At 39.5% G+C, this 22,423-nt stretch overlaps 1 protein-coding gene across 9 annotated transcripts in view; it reads left to right on the forward strand.

Annotated features, from left to right (window-relative positions):
- UNC79 (unc-79 homolog, NALCN channel complex subunit) overlaps positions 1 to 22,423 on the forward strand; it is a 226,044-nt gene that overhangs the window by 63,960 nt on the left and 139,661 nt on the right. For all 9 annotated transcript variants that reach the window (XM_047864606.1, XM_047864607.1, XM_047864609.1 and 6 more), the window contains 4 exons: positions 2,714 to 2,742; positions 7,773 to 8,002; positions 10,151 to 10,322; positions 11,695 to 11,925. In XM_047864606.1, coding sequence (XP_047720562.1) covers positions 2,714 to 2,742; positions 7,773 to 8,002; positions 10,151 to 10,322; positions 11,695 to 11,925 — 662 coding nt within the window. The remainder of the gene's footprint in view (positions 1 to 2,713; positions 2,743 to 7,772; positions 8,003 to 10,150; positions 10,323 to 11,694; positions 11,926 to 22,423) is intronic.

Below are 22,423 nucleotides of genomic sequence, written 5' to 3' on the forward strand. Positions count from 1 at the left end.
TCACCTTTGCCGAAATTAAGGGTAGATGTTGGAATTAAGATTCTGTGTGACAAAAGCCCTGCTGAATTATGTCTTAAGAGATTTTCTGTATATATAACAGGCGTTGGCAATGATGTTTGCTGTGCCAGGTCAGAAAGGGAATAGGAAACATCAGTGGGAAGAACATTGAATCATGGGGCTTTCTCCTACTGCTATTACTAGCTCTGTGTTCTTAGGGAACATCATTTAATTGCTCTGAGACTCAGTCTCCCTAGTAAAGTGGGGATAAAGTATAGGTGACTCATCTCAGTTAAAAGACGGGACTGTGATGTTTGTAGTTGGTTAGAGTTCTGAAAGCTATGTCTTGTAAGGTGGCAGGTCCCAGACAGAGGTTTCCTTCACACATCTGGAAGCAGGTATCCCAGCCACTTAATTGGAGGCTGAAATGACCAGGGAAAATTATTCAGGAAAGCAGAGGAAAGATGAAAGGTGGAAAAGCTGGGGGGCCATAGGAGGAACTTGATATATGACTTCAGAGGTAGATAATAGAAGACTTTCTATGAAAGGCCGTATTTAAGAAGAACCGTAAAAACCTTATGTTAACTAAATTCTGTGAACATTAAAAAAAAAACAAACTTAAGGCCGTTTTCTTGATGATAATTACACTATTTCTTTGTAGTCTAACATTTCTTTTAATGTTTGTTTATTTTTGAGAGAGAGAGACAGACAGACAGAGTATAAGCAGGCAAGGGGTAGAGAGAGAGAGGGAGACAAAGAATCTGAAGCAGGCTCCAGGCTCCAAGCTGTCAGCACAGAGCTTGATGCGGGGCTCAAACTCACGAACCACGAGATCATGACCTGAGCCGAAGTCGGACGCTTAACCGATTGAGGCACCCAGGTGCCCTGTAGTCTAACTTTTAATATTAGGTCATCTCACCCTTAAGAAGTAAATTAGTGAATGATCTTTGTCTGTAAAATGGGTCAGTAATGTCAGCCTCTATATCCTTCAAAGAGACATTTTGAAAATTTATATAAGAATAACTGTGAAAAGATTTGGGCTTTATGGGTAAAGGTAAATTTTTCCCTCCTTAAATTAGGCTACCTTGTTAGTGAACTGCCAGTGCTCCAAGGTGAAGTCTACAGTCAGGAGCAAAACTACATTTTTAAATATCAGATGTGTTGCTGAATTCTGGTCACCTTCTCCAGAAGATATTCATCTTTGGAAGAAAACTTGTAATAACTTTTAATTATTTATCTAGAGGTGTGACACTAACTTCAGGTTAAGACAGGCTCTAAGATATCAAACTGTAAATAACCATTAATTATTCAAAACCAGTTTTAAAAACTGAGTTTTAAATTTCGTCAGTTTAGCATCTACTAATTCATAATTTCCAGACAGTTTGGGAGACATTTATCTTGACCTTTTTGATAAATTTTAACATAGACTATACTGTAAGTAATGCTTCAGTTCATTTTTTGAACACTTAACTATTTCACAGGGAATGTTAACATATTCCTGGAAAAATTATTTTCAAGTATTCTCAAGCATCAATTTTCACGAAAATAATTGCTCTGCCCACTGAAAAGAATATGTATCTGTTTGTCGACTTGACAGCCTTACTCCAACTGGCCAATCCATGAGTTTGTCAGTTGCTTTCTCTGAAATGAGCATGTAGGTGGTTTTACACTAGTTAAGGACTGATATAAATCAATAATTCGTCTCTGAGTAATCCAAGTTAGTAAGGTTTTTCTACAGTTTTGAAATAGCAAATCATCTCCATGGTGAAGCTCTAAATATATCACATCAACTTGGTGTCGTAGCATAATGGAAGACAGTAAACAGGGAATCCAGAGATGTTATCTCTAGATCTGCCTTTATCAATTGATAGCCTGTGTGATGCTGAAGAAGTTATGCAAACCTCAGTTTTGTTCTATGTCAGATGAGGAGGTGAGATGAATGTTATTTTGCTTTGGCTTTAACATGATCTGAATTCTTTTTGTTTTATTTTATTTTATTTTATTTTATTTTATTTTATTTTATTTATTAAAAAATTTTAAATGTTTGTTTATTTTTGAGAGAGAGACAGACTGTGAGTGGGGGAGGGTCAGAGAGAGAGGGAGACACAGAATCTGAAACAGGCTCCAGGCTCCAAGTTGTCAGCTCAGAGCCTGACGAGGGCTTGAACTTATGAACCATGAGATCATGACCTGAGTCAAAGTCAGACGTTTAACCAACTGGGCCACCCAGGTGCCCCTAATATGATCTGAATTCTAAGTCATGTCTGAGGAGGTTGAATTACTTTTATTTATTTTTTTTTCAACGTTTATTTATTTTTGGGACAGAGAGAGACAGAGCATGAATGGGGGAGGGGCAGAGAGAGAGGGAGACACAGAATCGGAAACAGGCTCCAGGTTCCGAGCCATCAGCCCAGAGCCCGACGCGGGGCTCGAACTCACGGACCGCGAGATCGTGACCTGGCTGAAGTCGGACGCTTAACCGACTGCGCCACCCAGGCGCCCCTTGAATTACTTTTAAGAATAGGGGAACTATTTGCGGCATGCAGGTGTTCCTAACCTCATCAAACACAGGGAGATGACAATAAGACAAGAGAAGCTGTTTTGGTCAGGTCTAGAGGTTGTGTTACTAAGCTTGCTTTTACTCACCTTCGTGGCTCCCCTCATTTAAAATGGGCTGTCTTTCTTTGTTAATATATTGTGTACCTTCCCCTTACAGCTGAAATATCTGCTATATGTCAGAAAAAGGTAAGAGCAAACTATCTGTGTGGTGGGGGCATGATTTGCTGTGTTTGTATGTAAATTCATTCATTGACATCTGCCTCATTTCTGCACCACGGTTTCCCAGTATGTACATGTCACTGTATTCGTGAAGGGGGAAAATAAATCATTGAGCATGCAAGGTTACTGTGTCCGAATGGTCTCTCTTTCCATTTCTGCTTTTGCTCTCCCATCTTACGCACAGTGTTTTTGGTACGTAATCTGAAATAAAAGCATATGTGACTCTAGTTACAAAAAGCTTTTACCTTAACCTTGGTAAAGGATGTATCTTGTGTGCTAGACATCTTTATTGCTTTGAAGTGGAGTGCAAATAGTTCAATATATGTGTGTCAAAAACATACCCAGACTGACTGTATTTATATAGAAAACATTCATTTAGATGTAAGATGAATGAAATCTCTAGTTAAAGATTCTATCTTCAAATTGCCTTTAGCCACTTTTCATAACAGTTTCCCTGAGCCATTTCCATCTTCTTTTCTTGTTCTAGTTGTTGAAAAGTACAAGAGAAGGTAGTAAGGCATCATACAAAGAACTTTGGATTAGTTGGTTGAGACCCTTGGCTTCTGGCCAGCTCTATCCCCACCTACGTATGAGACCATGTACAAGTCACTTAAATGTTTAGGAATTGGTCATGAGTGGGTACCTTTGGAGGGCTATTTCAGTGATCTGTTGTCACATAATCTAAAATATCATGGCTTATAACAACAGACATTTATTGATCACAGTTCTGTGGATTGGCAATTTGGCCTGTGGTCAATGAGACAGTTCTTTTGATAAACTCCCCTAGGTTCACTGATGTGCCTGCAGTCCATTGGTGGGTAGCCTAGGGATTGGCTGGCCCCAGATGAGCTCACTCCCACGTCTGGGGCCTCAGCTGGGACAGCTGGAATGGTTGGATGACAGGGGTGTCTGGCTCTCCCTCTTTCCATTAGGTGTCTCATCCTCCAGGGGGCGAGGCTGGATTTGTTCACAAGGCAGCAGTGTTCTGAGCGAATGAGAGAGGAAGTCGCAAGGCCTTTTGAGATTGAAGCTCCTAAGTCACACAGCATCACTTCTGCTGCATTCCACTGGTCAAAGCAAGTCCCAAGTCCAGCCCAGATTCAAGGAGTGGGGACATAGACCTCTCCCCTTTAGAGAAGGAGCAACAAGAATTCCGTGGTCACATTTAATCTACCATAATCCACCCTCCGGACATAATTACTTACATTTCTTCCACATGTAAAATACTTTCACCACCTTACGAGACCTCCTAAAGTCTTAAATCCATTTATGGCTTCAGTTCATCATCTTGTGATCTGCATATGGTCTGGTCACTGATGAAACTCCTTGGGTACAAATTCTCTTGATCCAGAGACCTGTGAACTAAAAAGGCAAGTTACCTGCCCCCTCCACCCCCTACACAAGATGGTGAGACAGGGACAGGATGACAGCAGTAGGCCTCCATTTGGAAGAGGAAATGGAAGCACATAGCTGTTAGAGGACTGTAGCAGCTCCAGCCACGAACATGACAACGGCTCCTCTGTCTCCAGGGATAGCGAGTGTGCCTTGACTAGGATGTGGTTTTACATCCAGGGAGTAGTTCCCTAATCCATTGTTGTTCTCCTGCATTCTTTGCTCTACTCTCTGAAACATCTTTTCCGAGAAGAAATGGCACATGGTGCAGTTGAGGGGCTCCCTTAGCTTGCTCCCTGATGCAGAAGTCGGGTCCCATAGACTTTCTTTCATGTTGAACTGTGTCTGTCCCCTGTAGTCTAAGTCGATGGCGCTTTTGCTAATAAGACTTTCTGTAAAACCTTGTGGATTTTCAATAAATCTCATTGGAGTTCAGTGCCCCCCAAACCGCCTCTATAATTCTTTTGGGGACGGTCCGTTCTGTACTTGGGGCATTTCAGTCTGCCCTTAAAATTATTAGAAGCCCTCTTCTAGCTGAAAGGCTCAACTGAGCATCACCATCTTTTATCTTTCTGAAGTTTTAACAGAGGATTGTGCAGCCAGTCAGCATATTTTTGATTTGATTTTTTATCCTGAGGCTATATCCTACTTTGAGAATCTTTTATAAGCTGGAGGGATGAGGATGAGAAGCAGTTTTATATTCCAAATTAGTATGTCCTGACTCTGGTGGTATACCTAACATATTTGATACCCAGAGTGGATCATTTTTTTAACACTGTCCTACTTTATATGACAAAATTATTTTTAGTAATAAGTTTCAAATTAGCAGATTTTTATTACTTATCCTTTAATAAATGTGTTTTATATGAAAGTTAATTTAGAGAACATTCATTAAGTTCGTGATAGTTCAGAACTATTTGAGCTTGCTTTGGGTACAGTTTGTGTCTACCTCTTCTGGAGTACATATTCCTACATTTGAACAGTGGGTTTGAAATAAGCATCAAGATTGTAAAGGTAAAGAGAAAGACTTTGATTTATGTCAATTCTGTCATTCTGTGAGACAGGTTGGGATTTTTTTTTTTTTTTTATGTTTAAAGTTCAAAGCAGTGAAACAGAGTAGCTGGAGAAACTATGCCCATCTGAATTTGAATCTCTGGGAAATCTCTCTACTTTACTTTTGAAATGAATGCATATAACTGAGTCCACATGGGTTGAGGACTGACTGTGGCTTATTAAAACTTAGTGGGAACCACAAGAATTGGTTAGAACTTAGGTCAACCAAAGGTTATTTTGGGGCAAAGTATTTTATTGCTGATATTATTTGGAATTGGTAGCACATGGTGATAAAGCAGTTGACTCTTAGTTGGTGTGCATCCAGATAACTGCATAAGAAATCACTAAATCACTCAAATGTAGTAGCATAAACCAACAATCCATTTAATTATGCTCATAGATTTTGTTGGTAAAGATTGGGACAGGGCACAGTCCATAGCCTGTCTCTGCTTGATGATGTTTGAGGTCTCATCAGGGAAGACTTGAATAACTGGGGGCTGGGATTATCTAGAGGCTTCCAGATCATATGTTTTGGCTCTCGGATGGGGTGACTTGAAGGCTGGGCTTATGCAGCGCTGTTGACAAGAGACTTACCCATTGCCTCTCTACATGGCTTGGCCAGGACAAAGTTCTGAGTATTCCAATGAGGAAACATCTGAAGAGAGAACATTTCAAGATGGCCAGGTGAAAGCTGCATGTCTTTTTAAATCTGGCCTCAGAAGTCATATAGGTATCACTTCTGCCATACTCTCTTGATTGAAGCAGCCATGAGTCCATCTAGATTCAAGGCAAATGGAAGCATACCTGAGGAAGCCAACCCAAAGAGCCTCATACACAGCTGGACTTGATTTAGATGACAAGACCTTGAACCTCCAGCCAAGAATTTGCATGTGGGAAGAATGTAAATAATATGTGAACAGAAAATAGGATGGTAAATTGCAGGCCTTAAACTTCAGGGCTTTATTATAGTGAATAACTACCCACTAAACCCATATCCACATTCTCTTGTTTATAGAATGGTGGGAATGCCAGAGGAACAAAGACTAATTATAATGAAGAGGAAGAAATTAAACACTAAGAACATGCTCTGATATATACCACACTGCTAGTGGTGTGGTATTGGTTTGGTGGCCAGCAGAAGCCCCAAGCCAATAAGGGTTCTTGTGCTTCCAGAATGAAAGTTAGTGTGTGAGTGAGAAAGGAAGGACACGCGGGAAAAATACACCACTTGGTGAGTCAGGACTGAGTTGAATGCTCACAAGACTTGGGCCTCAGTTGCAGAATAAACACACTGTATTTTAACAAATAATTTTAAAAACCTTATTAATGAAAAGAAAAAAATTACAAAAATGTTAAACTTGGCTTTTATGATTTGTAGGCCTGAGTCCTGTTTAGAAAATGAGATTTGCTGACACCAGTGTCCAAAGCCTTGTGCTAAAAGCAAGGCGGAACAAACCCTACTTTGAAATGGTCGCTTTGATAGGCAGTTCAACACATTGTGAGTGTTTTGGTGTAGGTTTTGTGCTGGCCTCCTTCCTTATTCTGCCCTCAAAAGATCTGTCATGGAAGGGTCTCAAATCTTCACCAGGCTCTGAGTTCATAATGGCCTACAGTATAACATCCCCGCGAGGTGTTCATATCTTTATAAGCTCTATTGAAAGTCTGCAAAGCTCTTAGGACACAAGATGTTGAGCACATGGTGTGGCATCTCTCACAGACTTGGGACACATATTTTTGCAGAAGTCAGGAGCGTTTCCTCACAGCTCCTCAGATGGTGCCTCTCTCCCCTGCCTCTTGTCAGGGCAGCTCTGACATAGCCCCCTTGGACTCTGGAATCTGTCTTACGTGCCCCTACTTTTCTCATTGGCATCCCTTCATCTGTTGACTCCTTGCCTATAGTTGATGTCAGCAGCTGGTTCCATGAATGGTTCTTGCTGTGTTTTGCTATATTCCTGTGGTGTCTGTTGACGTATTTGATGTATTCTTTAGGTCTTAATGGAAAGAATGCTGGCGGAGGGCGTGAGTGGGTGGGAGGCCTGCTTAGGGCCCCCTACCTGTCCTTGAACACAGCAAGGACAGGAGAGCTGCACTGGAAATCTGCTCCTTCAGTGGTGGATAAGTAATTTGAAAGTAATTTGGGGGAAATTATTCCCTTCCTATTCTGATGTGCTGTGATGCACTCTCTCTGGACCATAGTTTTAGGTTTTTTCCTCCGTATTTCTGCTGAAAACTCTTGAAACACTAACTGGAAATAATCCAGAAAGCGCCCCATCCCCAACCCATGACTGAGGTAGCTTTACAGAGAGCTTTTCAACACAGTTCCACTCCTCCCTCTTTAGAGCTTTTCTGCCACTCACACCAATAGAAACCACATCTTACCTTCATTTTTAGCTCTGCCTGAAATCTAACTGGTTAGGGGTGACCCGTGTTTTGGAAACTTTAGAAATGTGCAGCCACTTTCAGCGGCCCCTTTACATTCCGTTTGTTCCACTTCTTAGCCCCATTTACCTCAGTGACCAGTTTTAGTTGATTTCGCTATTTTTTGCTTCTAGAACTGCAGTTCCCATGTAAGAAGAGCAGTTGTTACCTGCTTTTCAGCGGGTTGCTGTGGCCGTCACGGAAACAGGCCCGTTCGGTACTGCAAGAGATGCCACTCGAATCATCACAGCAATGAAGTGGGGGCTGCGTCGGAGACCCACCTCTATCAGACCTCCCCTCCACCCATCAACACTCGGGAATGCGGCGCCGAGGAGCTGGTCTGCGCCGTGGAGGCTGTGATCAGGTAACAGGCAGCTGGTTAGTGGTCTACCGGAAACACCACCTTGGTTTTGAGCCACCCTTGGCACATTGGTAAAGTTCACTCAACTTCAGGTGCCCTCAGCCTAGCCTCTCACCTTCCATAATGCAGTGATGATTTTTTTTAAGTTTATTTATTCATTTTGAGAGAGAGAGAGAGAGAGAGAGAGAGAGAGTGTGTGTGTGTGTGTGTGTGTGTATGCAAGTTGGGAAGCAGCAGAGAAAGGGCGGGGGGAGAGAGAGAGAGAGAGTCCCAGACAGACTCCGCGCTGTCAGTGCAGAGCACAGAGCCCTATGTGGGGCTGGAACTCATAAGCCATGAGATCATGGTCTGAGCCCAGGTCAGATGCTTAACCACGTGAGCTACACAGCCACCCCAGTGACGATGTTTTAATTCATTCATTCAGCCAAGCGTGTGTTAGGCACTTGGGAGACAAGAGAGAATAAAATGTAGTCTCCACCTTCACCTTACCCATGTAGGGAGTATAAAGACAGAAGCACAGGATTGCGGTTCAGTATGGTAAGCAGAGTGATAGTGCAGAGCAGAGTTTTAGGAAAGTGAAGCAGAGGCACCCCTCAGAGTGAGGGGTGGGAAGGGGGTGCCTGAGGCCTGACTGTGCACTGTAAAGTGTGGCGAGCTCTAGGTAATTCGGTACTGGGGTAAAGCTGCGGGCTCTCCAGTGAGACAGGAGCCCAGTCGTGCAGGCGGTTGGCTTTCTCTCCTATCACGTGACAGAAAAAGGAGCTTTGGAAATGATAACTTCCAGACTTGTTCTCTTTTTGCATAATAGTCACTGAAGCAAGATTTTTAAAATTTAAAGAAATAATATTGGACTGTATGTTTTAAGGATAGAGACTCTTTTCTGTGTCTCTTACTTCAGTGGCTGATGCATGTAGAAATGCAATAAATGTTTGTCAGATGAAACATTACAGAAAGTTTGGAAATAGAAGAAAAAACCAACTATACTGCTGTCATCATTATCAGTGTTGCACATGTTCTTCTAGTTTTACTCAAATGCACATCTTATTTATAGAATTATAATCACAGTATATCATAATTTTTTGACATAACATTATACCATTAGCTCTTTTACATGTTGTTAGATAGTTTCTGTATTTACCATTTTTAGTGGAAACATAATTTTCATCTAGATTATTTCCCTCCACCTTTAGATTTTTAGATTGCTTCCATTTTTACTGTTATATATTACTGTGATAAATATTGTTGTGAATAGTGCTGTTTTTCTATTTTTTATTTTTTTAGGGTACATGTGAAGCCACATATGGTTGGCTGGGTCAAAGGGTATGAATGCTTTAATGGCTGTTGATGCATTACCAAACTGATTTTCAGAGTGTGCATATGAATTTGTAATGCCAAAAGCATTGTATGAAATTGCTAGTTTTGGCTACACTCTTGCCAACATTGGGTCTTATTCTTACAAATTATGACTTGTTGGGGTGCCCTGGTAACTCAGTCAGTTAAGCGTCCACCTCTTGGTTTCGGCCCGGATCATGATCTCATAGTTGGCAAGTTTGAGCCCTGCATCAGGCTCTGCACTGACTGGCAGAGACTGTTTGGGATTCTCTCTCACCCTCTCTCTCTGCCCCTCCCCTGCTTGCACTTTCTCTCTCTCTCTCTCTTTCTCTCTCTCAAAATAAATAAATAAACTGAAAAAAAATTATGACTTGTTTAGCAGGTTGAAAAAGGAGTCTTTGTTGCTCATTTACAGATCTTTGAATATTAGATATTGAGTATTTTTTCATTTGGGTATAAATTCTTCAGTCTCTCTTTGTACCATGCATTTGAGGTCCACATAACTTCAGATTAGATCTAGGGGAAGTATTGGCGTCTAGCGGGATGGTTGGTACACTGGAAGCCAGAAGGCATCAGTTCTGCCTGATTCTAATTGATTGGAGGAAGCAGCCTCTTTGTGCCTCAGTTTATTCACTTTGGAAATGGGGATGGAGTACAACATAGTAAAGAACTGAAATTAGGCCTGTTGGAGCAACTTCTACCAATTGGAAGGAGAGCAGTCAGTTATGCCTGAGTACTCATGAAGTAGTTGCTCTGAATAGGTCATAACCTAGAATGTGTTTTTCGATCACCTAACTTGACATCTCTCATCTTTGGCAGCTTGTTGAAAGAAGCCGAGTTCCATGCTGAGCAGCGGGAATATGAGCTGAATCGCCGGCGGCAGCTGGGACTTTCCTCTTCCCACCATTCCCTGGATAACACTGACTTTGACAACAAGGATGATGATAAACACGACCAGCGACTACTCAGTCAATTTGGAATATGGTTTTTAGTAAGAAAATAAGTTAGCTATTCTCTGCTTTCTTATTTCTCATGACAACATTGCACCAATGAGGAATATTTCCCGTTCTTTTTAAAGAAGTTAGTGAATAGTGAAAAGTTAACCTTAGCGGTGGAACTCTATATTGTCTATATTGTAGGACAGTGGCTCTCAACCCTGGGCTGCACATTGGATTTCCCTGGGAAAGCTTTCAAAGAATGGCAATGCCCAGATCCCACCCTAGCATCTTGGGAACTTTTAAAAAAGCTTCCTTGTTGATTCTAATGAATAGCCAGGTGTTGAAGCCTACCGGCCAGACCCTTGACTGTTTGAAATGCACCTTTGACAGAAAATGGATGGGAATGTTGCTAGGGTATGTTGTGAAATAACCAAGTCAATATAATTTACAGATCATTCGCATCCTATCATCTATACACATGACATTTTTCTTGAAAGTTTGGTATCTGTGGCACTTTTTGTTTATTTAGGGCAAGTTTGCATACAACCAGAAAAATCAGAACTGTATTAACACAGGCAATTTGATTGTTTTTGACTGATTCACGGGCAACATTCATTCAGTAAAGATCAAACATCCCAATCCCAAATTCCATGCAAGCTGAACATGGCAGTTCTGTTAGAGAAGCAGACTTTTGTTTTTGCCCAACGGAGACATAGATTGAGTCTCCATAGTAATATATCTCTTTTATGCTTTTACATGGTTATCTGAAAAAGTTGTTTTGTTTTGTCTTACCAAATTGGTATTTAATTGCTGATTTCACATATTTTGCTCCTAGAGCTTACTACCTAATGACATAATGACTGCTATTATGAACTCTTTGAAGGCAAGGATACTGTTTTATTTATTTGTACATTCCTGACTCCTACTATTGTGTTTCATAAAAGATTATTGCAGAATGAATAATGAATAAACGTTGAGCTGTTTTTAAAAGCCTATTTGTAATGTGCTGAATTAGGGGGCTCTAGGCTTTCAGAATTATTACTGATAGAAAATCCTTAGCTAAATCTGATAATTTTAGAATGGAAACATAGGTAGATTATTTTTTCACTGAAGATATTTATGAAATTTCACTTTGCAGACCTAACTTTTAAAAAAGCATTGATCTAGTGTAGATTACAAAATAGGTTTCTTCTAGGAGAAAAGGCTTATCGAAAGGTGCAATCTTGAGGGGAAATTATTGTTGCAATCCTTCTCTCCCTGTAAGGAATGCAGTTTCTAGGTTAAATGATCCTGTGTCATTTATAAACTGCCTACTTTAGATGGATTATTGGGAACCTTTTTTTTTTTTTTTTGCCGTTAAACGAATCTTAATAATGATGTAAAATGGATGAAGGCTAAAGCAGAGTCTAATCTGCCCATTTCCAGGTGAGCCTTTGCACGCCCAGTGAGAACACACCTACAGAGAGCTTGGCCAGGCTGGTGGCCATGGTGTTTCAGTGGTTCCACTCCACGGCATATATGATGGATGATGAAGTTGGAAGTTTGGTGGAAAAACTGAAGCCTCAGTTTGTCACCAAGTGGTTGAAGACAGTCTGTGATGTTCGCTTTGATGTCATGGTCATGTGCCTTCTTCCCAAACCAATGGAATTTGCCAGGGTAAGTGGAGGCCCCCCACTCTGACCTTGTTGGAGAGGAATTGGGAGAAACACTTCCCTAGCCATTAGCATGTTATCATTGTCTATAGAAGAGCGTCTCTCCTTATTTTAGTCAATACAGCTGAATGAGGTTAGTTGAGCAACTCCATTTTAGGTGATGTGCTGCTTTGATGTTGGTTTGGGATGAAGAATGGTAAAACGAATATGTGAGATATCTTTAAGAATTTACAAGAAGATAAAAAAATGGGGCACCTCGGTGGCTCTTGATTTTGGCTCAGCTCACGATCGTGTGGTTTGTGGGGTCATGCCCCATGTCGGGCTCTGAGCTGATAGACTGGAGCCTGCTTGGGATTCTCTCTCTTCCTTTCTCTCTGCTTCTCTCCTGCTCGTGCACTCTCTCTCTCTCTTTCTCAAAATTAAAAAAAAAAAAAAAATTTAAGGGAGGATTCATCCCTGACTTTGCTGAATGTATTTTTCTAAATTAAGAAACAGAAGAAAAAAGTTTTTCTATGAGATTGCAAGGTCTCAGTCCTTCTCTGGTCTACTGTCTGTGTAAAGGCTAACATTTGATTAGGAGCAATTTCTGTGGTTTCACATAAATTTCTAGAAGTGAATGGCAGAAATCCCTGCCCTCTCATTTGGAATGCCACAAAAGGCATAGGACGTGCCAAAATGCTCCCTTTCCTCCAGCTTATAGGACAAATTCCTCTGAGCTCATCCTTTTGCTTAGTGGATTATAGGCTTCAGATACACAGCTGGTAAGACCCCATATTTTTAAAATATAATATAATTTGTGTCTAACTTAGCAAGGTAGATGTCCAGAATCAGTTTTTGGCAGAAATATAGGACATTTTTTCAAGATATTTTCTGGATTTTATTTTGTGATTATTTTGGTTTGTTTTCAATGAGATAGGGAGGCATTTTTCAGTCTAATTAAGACATTTAAGGATAAAATAGAACACAGACCATCTAAAGAAATAGCTTTCGTTAGGTTTCCGGGACACAGAGTAGTTCTGTGGGTGATTCAAGATATACTTTTTTCTTCTTTGGTGCCACCTACTGACTCACATATAAAATTGGAGTTTTGCATAACAGAAATTCCCTATTTTGTGGCATTATTTGACTGTGTTGATATGTTTTCTATTATTATTTCCTTTGGAATAGTAAAGGATTGGTCCAATCTGATTATCGAAGATAAGAGGAAATGGTAGCTGAGGGCCTGTAACAGACACATTTGGGAGAGAAAAGACAAAGTTTATTTATACTTATAGTCAGTACTCAGTACATTGCTGCATATCAGTGATGGGCATCTCCCTCAGTAGCCAAAGATAAACAGTGTAGGGTAGGGAGTTAGGGCTGGAATGGGAAGATATAGAAGGTTCTCTTGAGCCTTTTGCTACTTAGTGGCACTGGGCAGTCTGTCTCCACAGCAGCTGAATTCACAGGTAACTCCCTTTAATGGAAATGATATTTCTGAAAGCTCTGCTTTAGTCAGACAAGGGAAGTTGGGATAAAGTTTCTGCATCTTCTTTAGTTCTAACGTTTTCAATAAAATGATCCTTATGACAAGTGTGGGGGTCTGAGTGGTTCCACACATTTCTCTCATCTGAAACTTCGAGAGAAGTTTCACACCAAAGGGAAGGTAGGTTGATTGCTGTAGATTTGGGTTAGGAGCTTCCAGGTAAGAGATCTGCAAAGGAGGAAGCAGGCATAGATTAGGACAAGGAAACAAACACAAAAAAACCTGAGATTAATGGTGACAGTAGACTCTAAACCTAGTTTCCAAGGTCAGAGGGCAGCCAGTCAGGATTTGCAGATGTTGGGCTCAAAGTGTCTTTAGACAATAGAGTGAGGTTGTCCGTGTCTCTGTCCTGGGTATGAGCAGCGCATGGGCGAGGCTGGTGTTTGGTGAGATTCCTGACTGGCCCTGGCTATTGCCACAAGTCCTTTGAAGTTCAAATCAAATTGTCTTGCTCTGGCTTGCAGGGCTTTGGGACAAGACAACCTAGAGTCTCAATAGGATCTAGGCCGTCAGGTTTTAGTTTTCAGTGACACCAAGTAAGCAGGGTGGGAGGAAAATTGGAAATACCAGTTACTGACAAAATGTGCAAGACAACAGGATTCAGTTTATGAGGAGGTGACAAATAGCTCAAAGACCGTGAGCAGGACTAGAATCTGATAATTCACAAGGGTGGGTTATAGTTTTCCATTGAAACATAAAATTTCTGTCTATAGTCACCCCCCATTTTCATCATAGATAATCAAAATAAGATTAATCTTATTCACAAAGTAAGACTAGTCTCATTAAATTTGGCCTCATTATTTATGTAGATGCAGCGACAGTCAATGGTAATTGACCAAAATAAACCTTTAATGTTGGCTGTGCTGGAATGTTTATGGAGAATCTCAGATTGGGCTTTTAGAAACCGCTAGAGGTTAGGATGCTAAGCCAGTAACTTGTCATCATACTTCATCTACAGTACCTCTAGATTTGGGTAAATTTATCTCTGAGGTCACCAAAATATTCTAAGTTTCCTGGACCTTTCAGAAAGTAACATTTCATATTTGCTTATCCTGTTTTTTCCAAGAGGGCTTTGTAAGCACTGGCTCCTTCATGTCAACCTTAGTTCCTTAAAACTGGTCATATCTGATTCTATGCACGTCCTTCTCTACTATGACAGTCTAGGCAAAGTTTTTTACCAGTTTTTCTGATTATGTTCTTTTACAAAGAGAACAGATTGAGAAACTTGTGCATGGAAATAAAAATACTAAGAGTTTCTGAACTCTGAAGGGTCAGATGTGGGGGGAGAAAAAGACAAGTGTTTTGTTGTTGTTTACAAAAATAATCTACTAAATTCTTGTGAGTTGTAGCTAGTTTAAGAAAAACCTTATATCCAGAAAATAGAACATTAAAGAGCCAGCAAAGTTCCAAACTAAAAAAACACAAAAAAATGATTACCTTTCTTCATCAGTTCATTCATCCTAATCAATTAAAAAAATTTTTTTTAAGTTTGTTTATTTATTTTTGAGAGGGGTGGGGAGGGGCAGAGAGAGAGAGGGAGAAAGAGAATCTCAAGCAGGCTCTGCACCATCAGCGTGGAGCCCGATGTGGGGCTCGAATTCACAAACCATGAGATTGTGATCTGAGCTGACACAGAGTCCAGATGCTTAACCAACGGAACCACCCAAGTGCCCCAACCCCATCTAATTAACTTTTGTTCCTTTTAATCTTGGGTAGCAGTTTTAGGAACACATCAGCTTCTCCACCAGTGTTCTGGAATCCTTTCTCAGGCCGGCAGCATGCAATACTACCAGTATCTTGTACTCAGTATTGCCTGTCATACTGTTCCTGGGTCTCAGAGACAGTTCTTTTTGCTAAAGCCAAAGCCTTCAATCTAGTGGTTGATCACAAGAGCTTTCAGGAAAACATCAGAAAAAAAAACAATAACAAACTGTGAATGATAAAAGACTTTAAAAATGGCTATAATCAGATCCTCTGAGAGTACTGGAATTATGATCACATTAGGGAAAGCATCAGAAGGCTATGTCATGAGCAGGAAAGGCAATGAAAAATTGCTAGAAATTTCATAACATTTTACCTATACAAATATAAGCTAGGGAAGGTTAAGCATCTCTTCGTATTTGATGATGCTTTTCATGCAATTCAACATACCAAATAAACCTAATTGGTTATTGGAAACCTAATATCTTATTTTACTAAAAAAAGAAAAAAATCCTTTGAGATTTTCTAGAGGCCCTCTGAGAAATCTCAAAGCCAGTTTGAGATCAAGATTTTATTAAGCACTTGATTTTGGGAAGGCAAAAATATGAAAAGTTGTCAGAAATGTCAAAAGGTTTAAACACTTAATTCACCAGGATCACAGGGTCACTATGAAACAATACTTAATTATCCATTTAACCACAAGGACAAAAAGATTTCAAAAGTAAATATAGGATGTAACATGCTAATTAAAAAATTGGCTTTTTTGTTTTAATTGAGAAGACTTAGTCCTCTTAAATAATTGAGGACATGGGGCACAGGAAATTATGGTAAGACACAGAATAGTTGTTTCCCAGACACATTATTGAAAAGGTAAAGAAAAACCTTGTTCAATTTCTTTTCTTTTTATCCTTTTATGTTATTATTATTATTTTTTTTAATTTAAATCCAAGTTAGTTGACATTAGTATAATAATGATTTCAGGAATAGAATTTAGTGATTCATCATGTAATGTAACACCCAGTGCTCATCCCAAGTGCCCTCCTTAATGCCTCTCACCCATCTAGACCATCCCCCCACCCAACACCCCACCAGCGACCCTCAGTTTGTTCTCTGTATTTAAGAGTCTCTTACAGTTTGTCTCCCACTCTGCTTTTATCTTATTTTTCCTTCCCTTCCCTTATGTTCATCTGTTTTGTATCTTAAAGTCCTCATATGAGTGAAGTCATATGATATTTGTCTTTTTCTGAGTGACTTATTTCACTTAGCATAATACACTATGGTTCCATCCAAATTGTTGCAAATGGCAAGATTTCATTCTCTTTAATTGCTGAATAGTATTCCATTATATATATATATATATATAGGAATACTATTAGTATTATATATATATAATATATATATTACTATTACTATTATATATATATATATATATATATACCACATCTTCTTTATTTATCCATTTTTCAGTCAGTGGACATTTGGGCTCTTTCCACACTTTGGCTCTTGTCAATAGTGCTGCTATAAACATTGGGGTGCATGTGCCCTTTTGAATCAGCACTTCTGTATCCTTTGGATACATATCTAGTAGTGCAATTACTGGGTCATAGGGTAGGTCTATTTTTAATTTTTTGAGGAAACTCCACACTGTTTTCCAGAGTGGCTGCACCAGTGTGCATTCCCACCAGCAGTGCGAAAGAATTCCTCTTTCTCCACATCCTTGCCAACATCTGTTGTTGCCTGACTTGTTAATGTTAGCCATTCTGACAGGGGTGAGGTGGCATCTCATTGTGGTTTTAATTTGCATTTCCCTGGTGATGAGTGAAGTTGAGCATTTTTTCATGTGTCAGTTGGCCATCTGGATGTCTTCTTTGGAGAAGTGTCTATTCATGTCTTTTGCCCATTTCTTCACTGGATTATTTGTTTTTTGGGTGTGGAGTTTGATAAGTTCTTTGTAGATTTTGGATACTAACCCTTTATCTGATATGTCATTTGCAAATATCTTCTCCCATTCTGTCGGTTGCCTTTTAGTTTTTTTGCTGACTGTTTTCTTTGCTGTGCAGAAGCCTTTTTTCTTGATGAGGTCTCAATAGTTCTTTTTGCTTTTGTTTCCCTTACCTCTGGAGACATGTTGAGTAAGAAGTTGCTGTGGCTGAGGTCAAAGAGGTAGTTGCCTGTTTTCTCCTCTAGGGATGGCTTCCTGTCTAACATTTAGGTCTTTCATCCATTTTGAGTTTATTTTTGTTTATAGGGTAAGAAAGTGGTCCAGGTTCATTGTTCTGCATGTCGCTGTCCAGTTTTCCCAGCACCACTTGCTGAAGAGACTGTCTTTATTCCATTGGATATTCTTTCCTGCTTTGTTAAAGATTAGTTGGCCATACATTTGTGGGTCCATTTCTGGGTTCTCTATTCTCCTCCATTGATCTGAGTGTTTTTGTGCCAGTACCATACTGTCGTGATGATTACAGTTTTATAGTACAGCTTGAAGTCCAGGATTATGATGCCTCTAGCTTTGGTTTTCTTTTTCAGGATTGCTTTGGCTATTCGGGGTCTTTTCTGGTTCCACACAAATTTTAGGGGTTTTTTTTTGTTCTAGCTCTGTGAAGCATGCTGGTGTTATTTTGGGTAGTATCTACATTTTAACGATATTTGTTCTTCCAATTCATGAGCATGGAATTTGTGTGTGTGTGTGTGTCTTCTTCAATTTCTTTCATAAGCTTTCTATAGTTTTCAGTGTATAGATTTTTCACCTCTTTGATCAGGTTTATTCTTAGGTATTTTATGGTTTTGGGTGCAATTGTAAATGGGATTGATTCCTTAATTTCCCTTTCTGCTGCTTTATTATTGGTGTATAGAAATGCAACTGATTTCTGTACATTGATTTTATATCCTGTGACTTTGCTGAATTCATGTATCAGTTCTAGCAGTTTATTGGTAGAGTCTTTAGGGTTTTCCACACAGAGTGTCATGTCATCTGCGAAGAGTGAAAATTTGACTTCCTCCCTGTCGATTTGGATGCCTTTTATTTCTTTATATTGTCTGATTGCTGAGGCTAGGACTTCCAACAGTATATTGAGTAACAGTGGTGAGAGTGGACATCTTTGTCATGTTTCTGACCTTAGGAGGAAAGCTTTCAATTTTTCCCCCTTGAGGATGATATTAGTGGTGGGTCATTCATATTTGGCCTTTATGGTCTTGAGGTATGATCCTTCTATCCCTTCTATCCCTTTTCTTGATGGTTTTTATTAAGAAATGATGCTATATTTTATCAAATGCTTTTTTTTGCATGCAATTTCTTATTAAGAACACACCAGTAACCCAAAAAACTTTGTCCTTTTTTGAGAAAGAAAACCAAACTCAGGGGCGCCTGGGTGGCTCAGTTGGTTAAGCATCCAACTTTGGCTCAGGTCATGATCTCATGGTTCATGGGTTTGAGCCCTGCATCGGGCTCTGTGATGGCAGCTCAGAGCCTGGAACCTGCTTCGGATTCTGTCTCCCTGTCTCTGTGCCCCTCCCCTGCTTGTGCTCTGTCTCTCAAAAATAAATAAACATTGACAAAAAAAAACACAACAACAACCCAAACACAGGTTTTATACTGCTACACTGTTAATATTAAAGTTCACTTGGTGTTGTATGGAAACCACTTTGACAATAAATTTCATATTTAAAAAAATAATAAAATAAAATAAAATAAAATAAAATAAAATAAAATAAAATAAAATAAAAAAATAAAGTTCACTTAAAAAACTTTCCCCATCAATCTTAGCCAGTTTGACCACACAAGGTAAGATTCTCTCTCTGTCCTCCACCCCCACCCTCCACACCATCCTTTACAACTTTTTATTTCTATTCAGGTTTTTGTCCTTCACTTTACTCTTTTTTTATTCTAGAAAGCCTTCATACCACCTCTACAGAATGACTTTAGGACAGAATTACTCTTTTCGTCCTTAACAAAATTGTCTCATATATTCCTTAAATATTCTGCATACGGAATTTTTTCCATCACTCTTACTATTTCTAATAGTTTCACTTATATATATTGATCATAGTTTTCACCACTTGATAACCTCTATTTTTCAGAGAAAACCAGGAGGTAGACAGTTTGTGAATTTCCTGTCACCTACCAGTGTTTTGTAGCATATTAGCAAATTTTATGAATATACTACTTTATAACCTCAAGAGCTATACTTCATAGTATAATTTCTCAGTATGGCAAAAAGAACATATTTATTAACAGATCAAAATATCTTTAGTCTCTCTGTCATAATAAGAATCCAAAAGTAGGGGCACCTGGTGGCTCAGTTAGTTAAGCATTAACTCCTAGTTTTGGCTCAGGTCATGATCTCATGGTTTGTGAGGTCGAGACTCATGTCCATGCAGAGCCTGCTTGGGATTTTCTCTCTTTCCCTCTCTCTCTGCCCCTCCCCCTCTCACATGCACTTGTGCTCTCTGTCTCAAAATAAATAAACATAAAAAAAAAAAAGAATCTAAAAGTATATAAACTTGTATTCAGTAATTAATGTTTCAGCGTTTTGTCTTTTTTTCTTTTTAATGTTTATTTATTCTTGAGAGAGAGAGACAGAGCGCAAGCAGGGAAGGCACGGAGAGAGAGGGAGACACAGACTCCAAAGCAGGCTCCAGGCTCCGAGCTGTCATCACAGAGCCTGACATGGGGCTCAAACTCACAAACCGTGAGATCGTGACCTGCGCCAAAGTTGGACGCTTAACCGACTGAGCCACCCAGGCACCCCTCAGTGTTTTGTCTTATTTAGAAATGGTCTAGATATTCAACAGGTATATATCATTTAATGTAACTTAGTATAACTTTCGTTTCAAGCTATCAAAAACATTTTGGAAACTACTAAGTAGACATATTATAACACACAGTTATTGTTGAAATAAAGCTTGTCAGAATAATAATTTAATTAAAATTAAATCTATACGTTTTATAATCTTAAACATCTAGTAAATATATTAACTTACTTGACTAGAAAACCGACATAGAATAAAAATGTATGATTAGATTATACTCACTGCTGATAACTCAGAAGACACAACTGTTTTTATTAAACCAACTATATGAAGCTCGTCTTGTTTATGAAAGATTTACCCAAATCACATGAACTTGAAAAACATTTGGGTTACTATCTTTCTGAGAGTTTGGGGAATATTTAATTCATATAAGTTACGTTTTTAAAATTCATTTAGAATAGATCTTTCAATGGATTTTGTAAATTGTCAATACCATTCAGAAGTAACAAAATATCACATATACATAATATACCTATGCAATAGTATAGACAGACACACATACAAATGGTCCCCAGTTTACCATGGTTTGACTTAGGATTTTTCGACTTTACAGTGGTACAAGAGTGATACACATTCAGTAGAAACCGTACTTCAACATGTGAATTTTGATCTTTTCCTGGACTAGTGGTATGCAGTATGATCCTCACTCATGATGCTGGGCAGGGGCCACGAGCCTGAGCTCCCAGACAGCCACGTGGTCACTGGGTCAACCTTTGCTATACCAGCTACCGTTGCGCACCCACACAGCCATTCTGTTTTTCACTTGCAGTACAGTATTCAGTAACTTACATGAGCTATTTAACACTTTATTATAAAATAGGCTTTGTATTAGATGATTTTGCCCAGCTGTAGGCCAATGTGAGTGTCCTGAGCACATGCAAGGTGGGCCAGGCTAAGCAATGATATTTGGTAAGTTGGGAGTGTTAAGTGTATTTTTAATTTATGGTATTTTCAACTTATGATGGGCTTATTGGGACACAATGCAATTTTGAGTTGAGAAAGATCTGTAGAGACCTTAACAGTAGAGACTGTCATAGTAATACAAAACTCACTAGTTTATGTAAGAGTTGTTTTTCAAATTCACTTTTCATCATCACTTTTATTCAAATTATGTTTCTAGCAGATAGAACAAGTGGTTAACCTATTCAATGTAAGGACTAAAGCTTTTTATCAATATTTTTGGAGAGACCTTCAAGATCTTTTTATTTGCCCTGATGTGTAATGAAGGCTGTGGTTCAGCCTTAGGCAGTTAGTTATTTTAGTCCACTAAGAAGTTACTTTTTATTTTTTTGTACTTTATTATTTGTTACTTTGTTTTATTTATTTTTTTTATTTTTGGGTGGTGCCTACAATCTTTATTTATTTTTAATAAAATTCATTGTCAAGTTGGCTAACATACAGTGTATACAGTGTGCTCTTGGTTTTCCATGATTCATCGCATACATACAACACCCAGTGCTCATCCCAACAAGTGCCCTCCTCAATGCCCATCAACCATTTCCCCCTCTGCCTCACCCCCCCCCCCCCATTAACCCTCAGTTTGTTCTCTGTGTTTAAGAGTCTCTTATGGTTTGCCTTCCTCCCTCTCTGTAACCATTTTTTCCCCCTTCCCTCTCCCTATGGTCTTCTGTTAAGTTTCTCAAGTTCCACATATGAGTGGAAACATATGATACCTGTCTCTCTCTGACTGACTTATTTCACTTAGCATAATACCCTCCAGTTCCGTTGCTGCAAAGGGCAGGATTTCATTCTTTCTCATTGCCAAGTAGTATTCCATTGTGTATATAAACCACATCTTCTTTATCCATTTTTAAAAGCTGGAATATGCTAAGGAAAAAGGCATTGGAGGTTTGCTAAGGCGGGGAGGGGGGTGTTAATTGGAGCTTCTCAGGAGGAAGAATAAATTTCTCCTTTTTTTTTTAAATTAATTTTTTTTTTAATCACAGGAGGCAATAGTACAAGTAAAAGCAAGACATCCCTTTGGCCTGAGAGCCAGCTATTTCCTTGGATGTTTGCATCTTAGAGAAATGCTTTCAGGACCTTGAGAAGATAGTTCTGAGGGGTAGAAGATTTACATCTCAAAGAGGGAGAGAAAGGATGCAAACTTTTAAAGTCACTGGTCTAAGAGGGTTTTGATTGGGACAAATAATGAATTCTCTAGGTAGCATGGAGCTTTTAGGAGCAGGCATTTTAAGGGAGGAGGGGTTTGGGAGGTGGGCAACATTATTTGTGCTGAGTCTGAAGTCTTGAGTGGGTCCACGTTGAGGCCTTAGTACAGAGGAGGGTTCAGGGGGGTCTGCCTGAGGAGGCTGAGGCCTGGGACAATTACTAATAAAGTGTTTATTCAGTGCAGCATAGTCCCCTTTTCCCATGTCCTGACTTTCCGTAGTATCTGCAGGCATCTTGAGATGAATAGGGGAAACTCTGGGATTGGGAAGAAGCATGGGTGGGCTTTGGGATACTTCCA

The sequence above is a fragment of the Prionailurus viverrinus genome, chromosome B3 (genome assembly GCF_022837055.1).
Source record: "Prionailurus viverrinus isolate Anna chromosome B3, UM_Priviv_1.0, whole genome shotgun sequence".
Classification (NCBI taxonomy): domain Eukaryota; kingdom Metazoa; phylum Chordata; class Mammalia; order Carnivora; family Felidae; genus Prionailurus; species Prionailurus viverrinus.